The sequence below is a fragment of the Myotis myotis genome, unplaced genomic scaffold (assembly GCF_014108235.1).
Source record: "Myotis myotis isolate mMyoMyo1 unplaced genomic scaffold, mMyoMyo1.p scaffold_m19_p_7, whole genome shotgun sequence".
NCBI lineage: Eukaryota > Metazoa > Chordata > Mammalia > Chiroptera > Vespertilionidae > Myotis > Myotis myotis.
The window spans coordinates 19,449,077-19,463,573 of NW_023416379.1; the positions used below are offsets into that span (position 1 = coordinate 19,449,077).

At 35.5% G+C, this 14,497-nt stretch overlaps 1 protein-coding gene across 7 annotated transcripts in view; it reads left to right on the plus strand.

Annotated features, from left to right (window-relative positions):
• Positions 1–14,497, plus strand: part of LAMA2 (laminin subunit alpha 2) — a 480,022-nt gene that overhangs the window by 263,450 nt on the left and 202,075 nt on the right. For 4 of the 7 annotated variants that reach the window (XM_036316421.1, XM_036316415.1, XM_036316414.1 and 1 more), the window contains exons 15-17: positions 6,212–6,323; positions 11,516–11,569; positions 11,753–11,866. In XM_036316421.1, coding sequence (XP_036172314.1) covers positions 6,212–6,323; positions 11,516–11,569; positions 11,753–11,866 — 280 coding nt within the window. The remainder of the gene's footprint in view (positions 1–6,211; positions 6,324–11,515; positions 11,570–11,752; positions 11,867–14,497) is intronic. The other 3 variants (XM_036316416.1, XM_036316417.1, XM_036316419.1) reach the window with 2 other exon arrangements.

Here is a 14,497-nt window from a genome sequence, read left to right on the forward strand (position 1 = left end):
GAAGATGTTTTCACATGACTTTTAGAGTAAATCTGGGGGACTTTTTTAGTATCAGAGATACCACTCAAAATTTATATAATAAATAATCTAGAAAATCCTTATAAACAAAGGAATCTTGGTGATTATAGAAATAGTATCAGTGGTGTATTTTTTCATTTTGAAATTAATAATGCAGGTGATTATATAATTTGAAGAAATTATACTGATAAAGACTCTAGGACTTAAAAAATTTATGCAATTGCTAGGTACTAAACTGTTGGTAAAGGCTCAGCCAGGATTTAAATCCACATGTGGTTCCTCCCCATAATCTTTGGCTGCCTCCCAAATCTACTCTGTAAATATTAGATTCATTCCGTCTGCCAACATTTACTGAGCACCTTCCCTGTGTATTTTTCTAAGTCTCAGTTCCCTCTTCTGTAAAATAACAGAAATAATATTTAACTTTCAAGATTGAAGGCTAAGTAAAAAAAGGAGGTATCCAAAACACCTGACAAGCTACTTAGCATATGTTGAGAGGCAATGCAAGTAACAAGATGATCATCGCTTTTGGAGTCACACTTGGGTTTGAATTTGTGCTACACCATTTGCTAACTGTGTTATATGGACAAGGCACTTGACCTCTCTCAGAACCACGTTTTTCACTTGTAAATGTGGACAAAAACATGGTTACTACGACTGGGTTCATTGATACTTAAGTGAGATGTCCATCAAGCCCCCATTATAAGGCATAGAAGAGAGCAAACACTCAATACATAATGATTATTATGATGTGGTAGGTGTAAGCCAGTGGTCAGCAAACCGCGGCTCGCGAGCCACATACGGCTCTTTGGCCCCTTGAGTGTGGCTCTTCCACAAAGTACCACGTGTGGGCACGCACGTACAGTGCAATTGAAACTTCGTGGCCCATGCGCAGAAGTCGGTTTTGGCCTGGGCGAGTGTATTTTGAAGAAGCGGCGTTAGAAGAAGTGGGGGGTGTCGGTCAGTAGGGCGACAGGAGACGCGGTGCAGGCGGGCCGTGGGATACGCAGCCCAGGGAGGTACATTGTTTTGAGGTACGTTCGCTGAGGTCGACCCCTTCCAACTCTCCCATCCACAATCCTCTATCTGAAAAAAGTATACAAATAGATTGAGGAAGTTTTTAGCAAAGGCCAGCTTACAAGTGGTACCCTAATTAAGTTAATAACAATGTACCTACCTATATAGTTTAAGTTTAAAAAATTTGGCTCTCAAAAGAAATTTCAATCGTTGTACTGTTGGTATTTGGCTCTGTTGACTAATGAGTTTGCCGACCACTGGTGTAGGCTAAGCAAAGAGGATTCAGAGATGGATAAATGATCATTGAATTCAAAGAAAGCAAAGTCCAGTATGAAAGTCAGACACACATTTACAATAATATAACAGTGTAATAGAAGTTTGCACAGACCCACTGGCAGGACTAAAGTCGGAAAAGATGAATTCTGATATTAATATTTAATATATTTTTGAAATGTCTTTATTGATTTTAGAGAGAGAGGAAGGGAGAGGGGGAGAGAGAGATAGAAACATCGATGAGAGAGAAACATCAATTGGCTCCCTCCTGCATGACTTCCACTGGGTATCAAGCCTGCAACCTGGGCATGTGCCCTGACCGGGAATTAAACCAGTGACTACTTGGTGCATGGGTCAGTGCTCAACCATTGAGCCACACCAGCTGAGCACCATTTAATGTATTATTTTATGAATTACTGCAACAGTATAAAATTATGTCTATCATTTACCTTATTTGACGTGGGATTGAAAATATTTGGGGAAAATGTTTCGCTCTTTCTCAGTTGGCCCACTCAGACATTGACTGGGCCACTGAATGATTTTGTTACCATCTTAGGAAGAGAGTGACAATTATCAGGCTCCTCAAATTTAGTACCTTGTGGAACTTCTACAAGAAGAGGCTTAAAAGAGTTATGAGTCATCATCTTGTCTTAACAACACAAAATAGAACAAAGCACCTGAAAAGCAAAAAAAAAAATAAAAATAAAAATAAATTATATATGGTTGCTATCCTAAAATAACATTTATTTAAGTAGAATTAAATGGAATTCAATATAAAAAAGTGGAGAAAGGATTCACGGTGGCAGACCTGCAAACAGGGACAGCTCAGGAGAGACATTTTTAATACTAGCTTATACAATTTTGTCTTTTCTCTTCCTCCATCAGCTTATCTGTACATCCAAGTCATAACAATAAGGAAAAAAAGAGCCAGCTAAAACATTTGACTTAGTTGGCAAATCTTCGATAGTTCATGAATCTCCAAACATCAGTACTTTATTATTGCCAGTATTATGTATTTAAATGAGTGCAGCCTGGTTTCAAGAGAAGAAAATGACCATATTGGAGCGGGCGGGGGGAACAAAACACCAAACTGCAGCCTTCTTCATGAGTAACACTTAAAACTGTTAAGCACATTAAAATCCCATTTAACAAATAGCAGAACCTAATGAACATTGGGATTGCTCAGCGAATACTAATGTGGAGTATTGCTGGGAAAGATGTTTGCATGATAAAATTTCTCATAGCTCAAATGGTTACATAGATTAAAGAGAGAAACATCTGTTGTTCAAAGACAAATGAAATTTGACAGTTCATTGAAAATATTTTTGGTTTTGTTTTGTTATATTTTAAATTGTTCTTAAAGTACTCAATTACTCGTTTTTTTTACTTTCTAACTTTCTAATACTTTCCTTATATTTTAATTATCGATTTTATATTGAAAATCCTGGGACTCTATCTGTATACAACTGACCAGTCTGCTATTTAGTAAATTGTTATAGTCTTTCATATGACAATTAACTAGTATAGTAATCCTGAAATCATCTCATTGTGAAATTTAAGTGATCAGAAATGTGTTTGTCATATGGCAGTCCATTAATTGCAGGCACTTAGGTGTCACAATACATTCAGATGAGTTCTGGCCTTTGACCTCAAGTCCTAATTCTAACATGTTTCAATTTATTTTCTTTGTTAGATCAAATAAATAATGTGTCTTAAACTTATCTGATTTTATTCATCTGAAATGTGGATACTAAGCTTTAGTGTATCATTTGTTATAGAGTATGTTACTAATAGTAATATAACTGAATTCCATTCATCTATCCACTCATTTATTCCTTTATGTATGTATATATGTATGTGTTTTTGTGTTTAGTTTCGTATCCATCCATTCATTCATCCATGTATCCATGTATTTCCCATTTATCTAGTGTTCTCTCTATCCATCCATCCAACAAAAGTACATTGAGCATATATTGAGGTGATCAGGCCAGGTATATAGATGATATGACAGGGTCTCTGTTCTCAAGGAGTAGTTCATATGCTCATGTCAACATAAGCAAGAATTATCCTTCATTTAGTAACTCTTCCAAAGCTTATGTTGTATTAAGAAAAATTGCCAGATACAGAAATTCCACTCCTACATATATTCCCAAAAGAATTAAAAACAGGTACTTAAAAAATACTTGTACATGAATCTTTATAGTGGTACTATTTCCAATAGACAAAAAATGGAGATAGCCAAACATCCATCGACAGATGAATAGGTAATTAAAATGTGGTATATTCATAAAATACAGTATTACTCAGCCATAAAAAATAATACAGTACTGATACATACTAAGACATAGATTAACCTTGAAAATATTATGCTAACACAGAGAAGCCAAACACAAAAGGTAATATATTGTATGATTAGGTTTGTATGAAATGTCCAGAATAGGTAAATCCATAGAGGCAGAAAGCAGATTTGTGCTTACCAGGGGTTGGGAGAAGAATGACATAGAAAATGATTATTTAACTAGAGACCCAGTGCACAAAATTCATGCATGGAGGGGGGGGGCGGGTATCCCTCAGCCTGGCCTGCACCCTCTCCAATATGGGACCCCTCGGGGGATGTCCGACTGCCGTTTGGCCCAATCCCTTGGGGGATGTCTGACCGGCAGTTGGACATCCCTCTCACAATCCAGGACCGCTGGCTTCTAACTGCTCACCTCCCTACCAGCCTGATCATCCCCTAATCGCTCCCTGGCTGGCCTGATTAACGCCTAACTGCCCTCCCCTGCAGGCCTGGTCACCCCAACTGCCCTCCCCTGCTGTCCTGTTTGCCCCCAACTGCCCTATCCTGCCGGCCATCTTGTGGTGGCCGTCTTGTGATGATGTGAGAGTGTCCCGCAAGGGCATGAGGACCATCTAGGCTTTTATTAGTATAGATAGGTGGGTTATTTTTTGTCTAATAAAAATGTTTGGAATTAGATAGATGTAGTGGTTGTACAACATTGTGAATGTACTAAATAACATTTTAAAGTGGCTAGTTGTACGTTATGTGAATTTTCACCTCAATTTAAAAAAAGGATTTCCAATGACACTTCATGTTCAAGTTTATTAAAAAAAAAAAACATTTAGAGGTTTTCTAAAATCTCTATGTAACCTGAACATTGTAAAACAGTGATTTTTAATGCTTACCACTGCCAGGTTGTCTAAGCTCAACCCCCAGAGAAGAAAGCATTTAAGAAATAGTGTTGGATAAGTTCATCTGTAGCTAAAGATAATCTGCTTGTCTGTATAGGATGCCAGTTAACAATTTTAGCACCTGGCTTCCCTGTCCAAATGCCTATTTTCTGAGATTTAAACTTGATTTTCCTTTTCTACTTCCTGATCATGTATGGATTTATGCATATTTCAAGGTACTATCAAAGGACTAAGATTGGTAAATGGAGGTAAAAACAATAAAGATGTAGAAACTTGTTGCTGAAAAATTTACAGCTTTGTGAAAGGTTGTCACTTTTAAAGAAACACTTACTTTCCTAAAACTGGCAAGCTTTTTATTAATTATGAATTGCCATTCAATTAAAATCTACCACCAGTCCTGAGAAAAGAAGTAAAAATGTGTGCCATAGCAAGAATCAGTTGCATCCTTCTTATGCTTAAAGGATGCCAGATTATGTGATATGGAGGTTGATCAATCATTTTAAAAACCAGTATTATCATTATGCATCAATAGCAGCCATTTAATAGTGCTCTTAAGTTTGAAATTTATTTAATTTGTTAAAATGACGAAAAGCTATTTTGAGGGATACAAATAGTATTTCTTATACTACTCATGCAGTCATTTCTATTATATTTCTACAGTCAATGAGAATATAAAATGCCTACTAATTAATAATCAACTACATGTTATATCTTATATCAAGAACTTTATATTTATTATTTAACTTAATCCTTTAATCAAGCTCATGATTTACAGACTTACATTATCCATTACATAGATGACAACATTGAAGCGTAGAGAGAACTGGTAAATGTCAGAGACTATATATATATATATATATATATATATATATATATATATATAGTATCCAACTTATGTAACAGCATTTTTCAATTTAGCCAAACTAGCTCTGCCCCAAAATAATAAGTGATATCAAATCACTCTGTTAAAATAACCAGACTGTAAAGGAGTATCAATATAATAAAACCCATAGACACAGAGAACAATGAATTCAATTTAGGCCCAAACAAATTAACTAATTCAACTGAACATTTGAGAATATTTGACTTTTACCTACCAACGTACAGATTTATTTTTGAGAAAAAGAAATCAAGATTATTTATTTTCCCTTTCTCGCTCTCTTTCTTCTTCTATCTTTTCTTCCAATTTAATGGCTCAGACTGAATATATATATACATATATATATATATATATATATTTACTTTTTCCTCCATTTTTAAATCATGTGTACCATGTTCTTTCTCTAATTTATTCCTATTGTCTCCTGATTTTCTAGTTTAAATGTTAACTTAAATCTGTTATATTAATGTTTTCTGTTTTAAAAATCTTTTCAAATATGTGATCTTGAACTCTCTATCTCCAACAAACAAACAAGCAAACAAACCAAAACAGGGGGAAATCAAAACACAGCCAAAAAAATAAGAAATGAGCAAGAATGTTCTCATATCTTTTGAGCATGTGATGGTGGCAGTGGTTGTGCACACTATTAACTGAGCAGACTTAACCTAATACAACGAATGACCAGAGCTTCAAGTTACGGATATTCTTTAGCCTTCTTTCTAAAGGCAGATAATCTGCTTATATTTACCTCACTGTTACTGTATTATTCCTCCAGCTATGTAATACCTAGGAGCTTGTTTACTTATTTCCCATCTCTTTTTCCTTCTGCCCCAGGTTGAGCTCTGTGGGCCTGGCCTCTGCTGTTCCCTATCGTACCGACGGAGGTTTTGCGTCAGCTGTGGAAGTCTGTCAGTGTCCACCAGGGTACACTGGGTCCTCTTGTGAAGTAAGTTTGCAAGAACATATCCTCAGTGCATTCTAAGTCCCTTCATCATTTCTGTCAATAAACTGTTCTAAAAAGTGTCTAGTCTTTTTATATCAAAGATTGCAGAAACAATTGATAGTATATTACTTAAAGAAGAAATTTGACTGTCTGCCAAAAAGTCATGGCTTTCAAATAAGAGTGCAACTCACATAATGTCTTCTTGAAATTATGTTTCTTCATTTTTAATCTTTTGTGCCTTACTCTTTCTCTACTTTATTTCTAAGAATGCAGCAAAATTGCAATCATCTAAAGGACACTATCTTTAAAATGTCAAGAACATAATATATGGAAGAAATACCTCGATCTGGAAAATTCCCCACAGGTCTTTGATTTGTTTAGTAGCTAAAGTTTGAGATACTTATTGTTGTCTCAATATTCTAGATTCATAATGATATTAATGTTTCTTAATACCAGTATGTCATATTTACTTCTGTGTATTTTATTTCGGTAGTTTGAAAAATTGATTTTATTTAAAACCTGGTCAAAAATTGCAAACACCAATTCCCTGACAGAGAGCATGGCTTGCAGATAAATAGGAGCTTAAGTTCTTTAAAAATGAAGCCTTTAAGGAATCATTTGAGTGTACCAAGATGTTCCACTTCAGCACACTACCCATTATGCCATTTATAGAAATACTCTAGGCACTGCCTGCCTTGTCAGTTCTCTTGTGCTCTGAAATAATGCGCGCTTCAAGAGGATACACAGGCTTTGGATTCATATTTGTGGCAAAATGTTTTTTCTTTAACTGGGCTCCGATTTACCTACCTAGAATAAAACTAAATGTAATTCATTGAAGTACTCACTTTTCTAAAATTCATGTCAAGAAGAGAAAAATAATACTTGAAATGAATTAACTCTGTCAATGCAAATTTGACTTTGCCTGTAAAATACATGCTGTATTTGATGAAGCATATTCTTTTGTTAATAGCCTAGCAGTTTTTATTTCAAACCAGAAAGCTCTCTTTGAACCTTAGAGTTTCTATTTCAATTGGAATAATAAATTCCTTGATCCTATTCTTGCTTTAGTACTTATTCCCACAGTAGTAATTCTCAGAACCCTTCATCATCCTTTATGCAAAGTTCCAAATGCCCATTGAATATAAAATTGTCTGAATATTAGAATTGTTTAATTGGCTATACTTTTCATTTCTTCTTTCCTCTCTTCTAAAAAAATTATTGAGAATCTTTGGTAAATTATGCACTAGATGCTGAGGGGATTATCAAGGAGATTACATCATAATCCCTATCCTTAAAGACCTTAAAAATCTGTTTAGGGAGAAAGAATAAATACTTATGAAAAATTGGATCACAGCACTATATAATTAAGAGACCAGTAAGTGGTGCAGAACATAAGTGCAACAATCATTCAAAGAGGTGAGCAATTCCAGTGAGAGAGATGTCACTGAAAGTATCCTGAAGTGAAAAAACATCAAATTGCATGCTAAATAATGGTAACAATTAGGTAGGAAGAGAGAAGTACACAAGTGTGGGAGAATCAGAAGAAGACGAGGAGGGATAATAAAAGCTTTCTGTGCCTCTCACACAATAATTGTTTGATAAATAAAGTTATTTTGAAGTCTACAAAATAATAATTTCATTGAATCAGAAGATGATAAATTCTAAAGTTTCTCGCAGACTTCCACATTTCATCTACTAATAATGCCTTCTTTTCTTTATCAAAACTTCCTGTCCCTAGATTCACTATTATTTATTCCTATTCTTTCCTGATTTTATTTGCTTTTTTGCTGAGTTCATAAGGCCAGGCACTCTAGCTTTGTTAACACTAATATCCACGTACCATTGAAGAACTGGGTAAATTGCAAAGATTAATTAGTTCTAGGTTGCTAGGAGCAAATCAAGTGACTCCATTATAAAATTATCCTCTTTTATTTCACTTGGGGTCACAATGTTTACTCAGAATCACTTTTTCTCATTTCTACTTGAGTTATAAGTTCTCTAAAGTTCATCTTTTATCTTTATGTTTTCTAAAGTATCACCATAATTTATTTCACTTGACAAGTGGGACAGGTGAGGAAGTGAAAGCAAAAGTGGGATACTGAATAAAAAGAAGCATTTGAATCTCAGTTTCCTCTTGTGTATGACGGAAATATTAACCACCTCATTAGAAGTGTCCATAATTTCATTTAGCTAACATATATTGATGACCATGCATCTTGAGACAATCAAGATCCTAGACATGGATGATATGTGATGAGAAATACAGATATGGCCCCTGCTCTCCAGGACATTACATTTAGGGGAAGGCTAGCTAACATGCCAAAAAATAAATTTAAACACTTGTGATAAGTTCCACGAAGAAAATAAACAGGTGCCTCATTAGAAGTCCTGAGAATGGGTGTAGGAAGATTAGATGGAAGGGACTACTTTATAAATGGCTGTCAGGAAAGGCTCTCTGAGGTGGAAACATCTAAATAGTTTAGGGTCAGCTATGTAAAAGGAACTGATTGAAAAGTGGAATAGAGCTTGGAGCAAGTACCTGAAAGGGGGCAAGTATGGCTGGAGCTTAGTAAGCAAGGGGAGAGAGTGGCACAGATGTGACTGGAGCTCCAGGCCATTCAGAGCGTTGCATACATGGACTTTATTCTAAGTGCAATGGAAAATCAATGGAACGCTTTAAGCTGAGTGGTGCCATGATCTGAGTTATGTGTTTTGAAAAAGTTTTTATAACTATAGTATGAAAACATAATATAGAGGGCAAGAATAGTTGATAGGCTTTTGTGGCAGAAGATAGTTACAGTAATAGTTTGTGTTGGTATAATGGCAGGCTAGGTAGAAAGAAGTTTTTATTCTACATATATTTTGATAGTAGAACCAGTAGGACTTACTGATAGACTATATGCCAAAGGAAAGTTAAAAGAAAAATAGTTTAAGAATGAGCCAGATTACTAGCTTGAGGAATTGGATGTGGTGCCATTCACTGAGCTAGAGTATAGCTGAAATAAGCAGCCCATTCTAGAAATACTAGTTTTGAGAAGCCTGTGAAATATGGACTTCAATGTAAAGTTAGAATATGCAGCTCTTGAACTTTGCATCTGTCTGGTCTAAAGATATGTATTTGGAAGCTTCATCAATGGTGAGACTGCATACAATTGGCTAGGAGAGAGTGTGATAAAAAAGAGAAAAGTGACTAACTCCCTAGGAGCTTCTGACAAGGAGAAGTGGAGTAGAGACAGAAGAGACAGTAAAGGGAAACTTGGGGCTGGGATGTCATGAGAGTTACAAGAAGAGACTTTTGAGGGAGAAAGGAATCAACTAAACCAATGTTGACGAGAGGTCAGATAAAATGTAATTGGAGACGTGTCCCTGAGATTGGGCTACCTGAAATTTGGTGACACAGATGAGAGCAGTTTTCATTGAGTGGTGGCAACACAAGATGGATTAGAATGAGAGGGAAAAAAAGCAGCATGAAAGGGAAGTGAGGAAGAAAAACAATTTAAAGGAGTTTTACTGAAAAAAAGAGGCAGGCAAGTAACTGGAAAGCTATTGGATATTAAGGAACTAATTTTGTCATTTTTTGTTTGTTATTTCTGTTAGTTAAGTTTTGATGAGGATACTCGATCATTTTTTGAGCTGATAATAGCGATCCAATAGAAAAGAAAGCTATTACTGATGCAGCACAGAGGGAATATTGGGAAGACGATATTGACGATATCGCATCTCTCCCTGGTCTAAATGTAAATAGATAATGGAATACAGATCACCAGTGGGATGATATTCCTTTGAGAGGATGAGGGACCCTGCATGCCCTGCCCCCATTGTTCTGGAGGGGAGTATGGCCAATGGCGATTTACACCTGTGCTTTTGGACTTGGTAGTGGAGAGATGGCTTCCATCGGCTTCCAGTGTCTCTGTGGCTAATGCGATGAAATCACTGGCTAAGAGAGAGAGGTTAGGAGTTTGGACATTTAAGAGGTTTGGGTATGAGTAGTACATGTGCAGAGTATAGAATAAAGCTTATAAATAATAATTTCATGATTATTTGTCCTAAAAACACTAGATCAGTTTTCTCCCTGATATCAGCACCCTTAATTTCTACCCCTTTCTGGATATGTAGCTTCCCAGTTTTTAGAACTATATATCACAGAAGAAAATCTCTTCCACAATGCATCTATAGGGTAGCAAAAATTTAACAGAGAGAAATTATTAGAAGGGACAGAAACTTGACACCTTCTTTTTTGTACTGCCCGATTAAGAGGAAGGTTGCTTTTGCTTTTCTCTCAGATATGAAGTATTGGCACATCATTTTTTATGTGTTTGTTAGCAGTGTTCAAATTTAAGAGTCCTCAGCTCCTCCGGCAGAAGGAACATTTCTAACAATACACAACACAGTTCCGTATACTTTATTACTGCAGTGATCTCTCTCTTGTTTTCATTTCAACTGGGGGAAAAAGGACCTTTTCATGAAATATTATGTTGTAGTTAACCATCCAGAAATAAAGTAAATCACCCACAGAATGCAGTTATAGTTTGAGGGAGACCATAAGCTCCTAGAGGACAGCCGTGTTCCCCCCTATTTTATATCCCACCCAGTTTGTAGTAACCCCCACCGAAGGGAAACTTAGTTCAGGGAGATGGTGGCCTTAGAGCTGGCATGGACACACAGGTATTCTAAGACCCAAATATCCTTTTTAAATCAGAATTCTGGTTTTATCTGAGAAAGTGTTTCATACTTTAAAAAGAAATGATGAACATGAAGTTCTAGTAGGATACTACCACAAAACAAAATATGAAGGGAATGTATAATAAATAAATCACAGACTTTTTTGTGTAAAATTGAGAAAGGATAATAGGATGAAGGAAATTGAGAATGAAAGATATGATTTATGTATTTGGAGAAGTTAGTGGTGTTTATAATCAAATGTAAGAGCGGGTTGCCTTCCAAATTATTGCAAAGGTTTTCTGAAAGTGACCGAGTTAAGGGTAGTTAGTATGTATGAAAGGTAGTGTATTCCAGAGAATCAACATTCCTTGGGTTGACATTAGTTGCCAAGGTAGGCTAAGGTTCTTTTAAGAATCCTTTTATGTTGGCTGCTTTTATTTCCGGTACTTTTCCTTCTTTTTTTGTCTCTGCTTTTTACTTCAAGACTGTCACATTTCAATTCTTTATATCTCTGCTTTATTTTGCTATTTCAGAAGAGACTCCAAGCTAATGCTTCCTCTAATCTCATACCTGCCAATAACGCTAAGGTCAGTACGAAGCTCCACTGTCAGGAGAATAGCTCTGTAGCAGTGTTTCAATAACTCAGAAAAGTTTTGACAAGCACATTTGTTGAGTTTGCTGCCTAGATATTTTTCTTTATCCATAAAAGACAAACCACAAATTAAAAAAACAATTCCTGAGACTGACTTGAAACGTTATTTTTGTTTTAGTCTTGTTGGCCTAGGCACAGACGCGTTAACGGCACTATTTTTGGTGGCATCTGTGAACCTTGCCAGTGCTTTGGTCATGCGGATTCCTGTGATGACATCACTGCGGAATGCCTGGTAAGTGCTTTCTTCTTGGTGGATGCTGACTGACAAGGCTGAGGTCAGCTCCACAGGACCTGCAATTCAATCAATACCTTCGTGACCTAAAACACTTGAGCCAAGAAGTGATTTGACAGAGATCTTTATGTTGAACTGGGTTAGAAGTTGAGAATTCTCTTTCATATGTGCTCTCCCCGAGTAACAGGTATTAGGAAGTGTTTCTTCCTATTAGGCTAAAAATTGAATTAGGATCAGGTACATCAAAATAAAATGTAACTAATGACTGAGGTACACATCTACCATGAAAATGCATGGTTTTAATCCCCTCCATAAATCTACCAAACATAGACTGTACTTCTCTAACAGGAAATGGTTTGTATCCCCATAGCATGAAAAGTAAAAGATAACCTATGTAATAGCCACAATTGTTTGTTTTGTCATTGAAAATGAGAGCATACTGCATGTATGTTTATTTTTAAATTGTAGCATTTAACTAAATACAAGGCATCATATATAGATTAAAGTAATAAATATATGCAATACATATTCATCAGAGCTGTTTACTCTTACAATTAAGTCTACACTTTTAACAAGAAAAACAGGTCTACAAAGAGCTAAACACTTTCTATCCTGCTAAGAAGGCTTTGGATTGGAGAATTGCACTGAATAGACCATTCTGATCAACTCAAGGGCATGTTAGTTTTATGTTGTCTGACATGGCATGAAGCTTGAAACAACACTTCTCATTTCATTAGCCTTACAGAGACACAATTTGAAACAGTGCCAGGTTAGGGGGATATCATACTCTCATTTCCCTGTAGAATTTCAGGCAGACTCTGTTTTCTGTATTTCTTAATGTTCTCTCTTTCTCTTACTCATTTTGTCCCTTTTGCTTCTACTTGAAAACATCTGGGAAAAATCCAAAATGAAAATTCAGGGCTTTTGTTTCAATGTAATTTGTCATTTAGATCTATTGATGCTCTTTCTGTTTTCTTATATTAGATTTTGTTTCATTGCATTGCAGTATAAAACATGATAGTCTTAATTTGTGGAGCAGTAGATTTTTGAAATGGCATTTTTATGAATAGATAGACTAAGTGATTTTGGTTCTAATTATACCATAAGACTTTTAAAATGCACCTTGGGGAAAATATTGTTGCCTTTAAATACCTTCACTAACTTGCAATAGGAAATTTCAGCTTAAAATGAATATGAATTTGCTTTATTTAAACCTAGAAAGACAAAAATAAAAATATCGTGGTATCAGGCTTGGAATGTTCCCAATAGTAATATTTCATATTGAATTCATTAGTATTAAATCAGATCATTCTGTTGACCCATTTGGTTTTGTGATATTTCCAAGGATGTAAGTGTTTTGTTTTGTTTTAAGAATAAAATAATTTCATTAAACATATTTTTAGGAGGGGAAAATAGAGGGAGCAAAGATTATTTGAGGCTTTCTACTAATGAAATGTTTCATGGACAGAGAGATGGGAGCCTACCTTCAAATAACAGAGGGAACCTTAGGGAAACGGTAGAGAACCTATAGAATCTGGTGTTTTTTGGGGTTTCCATTATAGCTGGTAAATAGGTGATCATTAAGGTATTTTCTGGCGACTTTCAACTACCTTTATCTAAAACAGTATTGATAGTGAAGTGCTGACATCCCATTTTGAGCACATCGATTCTAATAGGATCCACAGAGAGAAAATATTTGAATGTTGCACATCAAGGGCATTCTTACTATTCAGCTGATCAGCACTTTAAGCTTCTTTTTTATTATTATTTATGTTTGCCCCTAACACTAAAAAGACAAGTTATGAAATTTACAGATAAACTATTTTTTAGTTACCGTGGCTTTGAAATCTGATTAGAAATTAACTAAAATACATTTTGATATTAGTTCAAAAACCAGACCTCTGTTTTAGGGTGGACATATATGAAAAAGTCATTTTAACTCAAAGTCCATTTGAAGCAACTCAGGAAGCATTCAGAGCCACATGAGAAGATTGCATACTGTCTCCTTCTCATTGTTCTATGTGATGTGAGCAGACATTTGGAAACCACCTTTGTAGCAGGGCATCTGTAAAAATAACCAGAGTAAAGTCATCAGAGCGAACCTCTCATCTTTTACACCTTGGTTTCCAGTATGTTGTTGTCTAAGGCAACTTTAGAGTTACAATTGCAAAGACACTTGAGTTTTAAGATTAATTTTATTATTTCCATGAAATGAAATACAACATTGGGAAATATAAGAAACTGCTACATAGTATTTCTCCTTTAAATCAGTAGTTAAAAAAACAGGGTCTCTGAGTTGTACAGGTTTTCAGTGAAGTTTTGGAAATATCATTTTCAACAAGGTTAAGACAATGTTTATGATTTTATGATTTTATTTTTTAAAACCCCGAAGTCTTTGAAGAGATCATTTTGATCATGTCATTATGGTAATAGGCAAAGATTATTGCAGAAACATACAATTTTTTTAGTAATAGACAATGTGACCTAAACCTGGAAACTGAAAGGAACTAATACAAAGATGAAATCAAAGAAGAAAGCCTTTCTTCAAACTGACTCATGGTTTGCACATTCCATCCGAATATGCTTATTTAGAAAACTGTTGACAGTGAAGTTAACCTCTATGCTATCTTT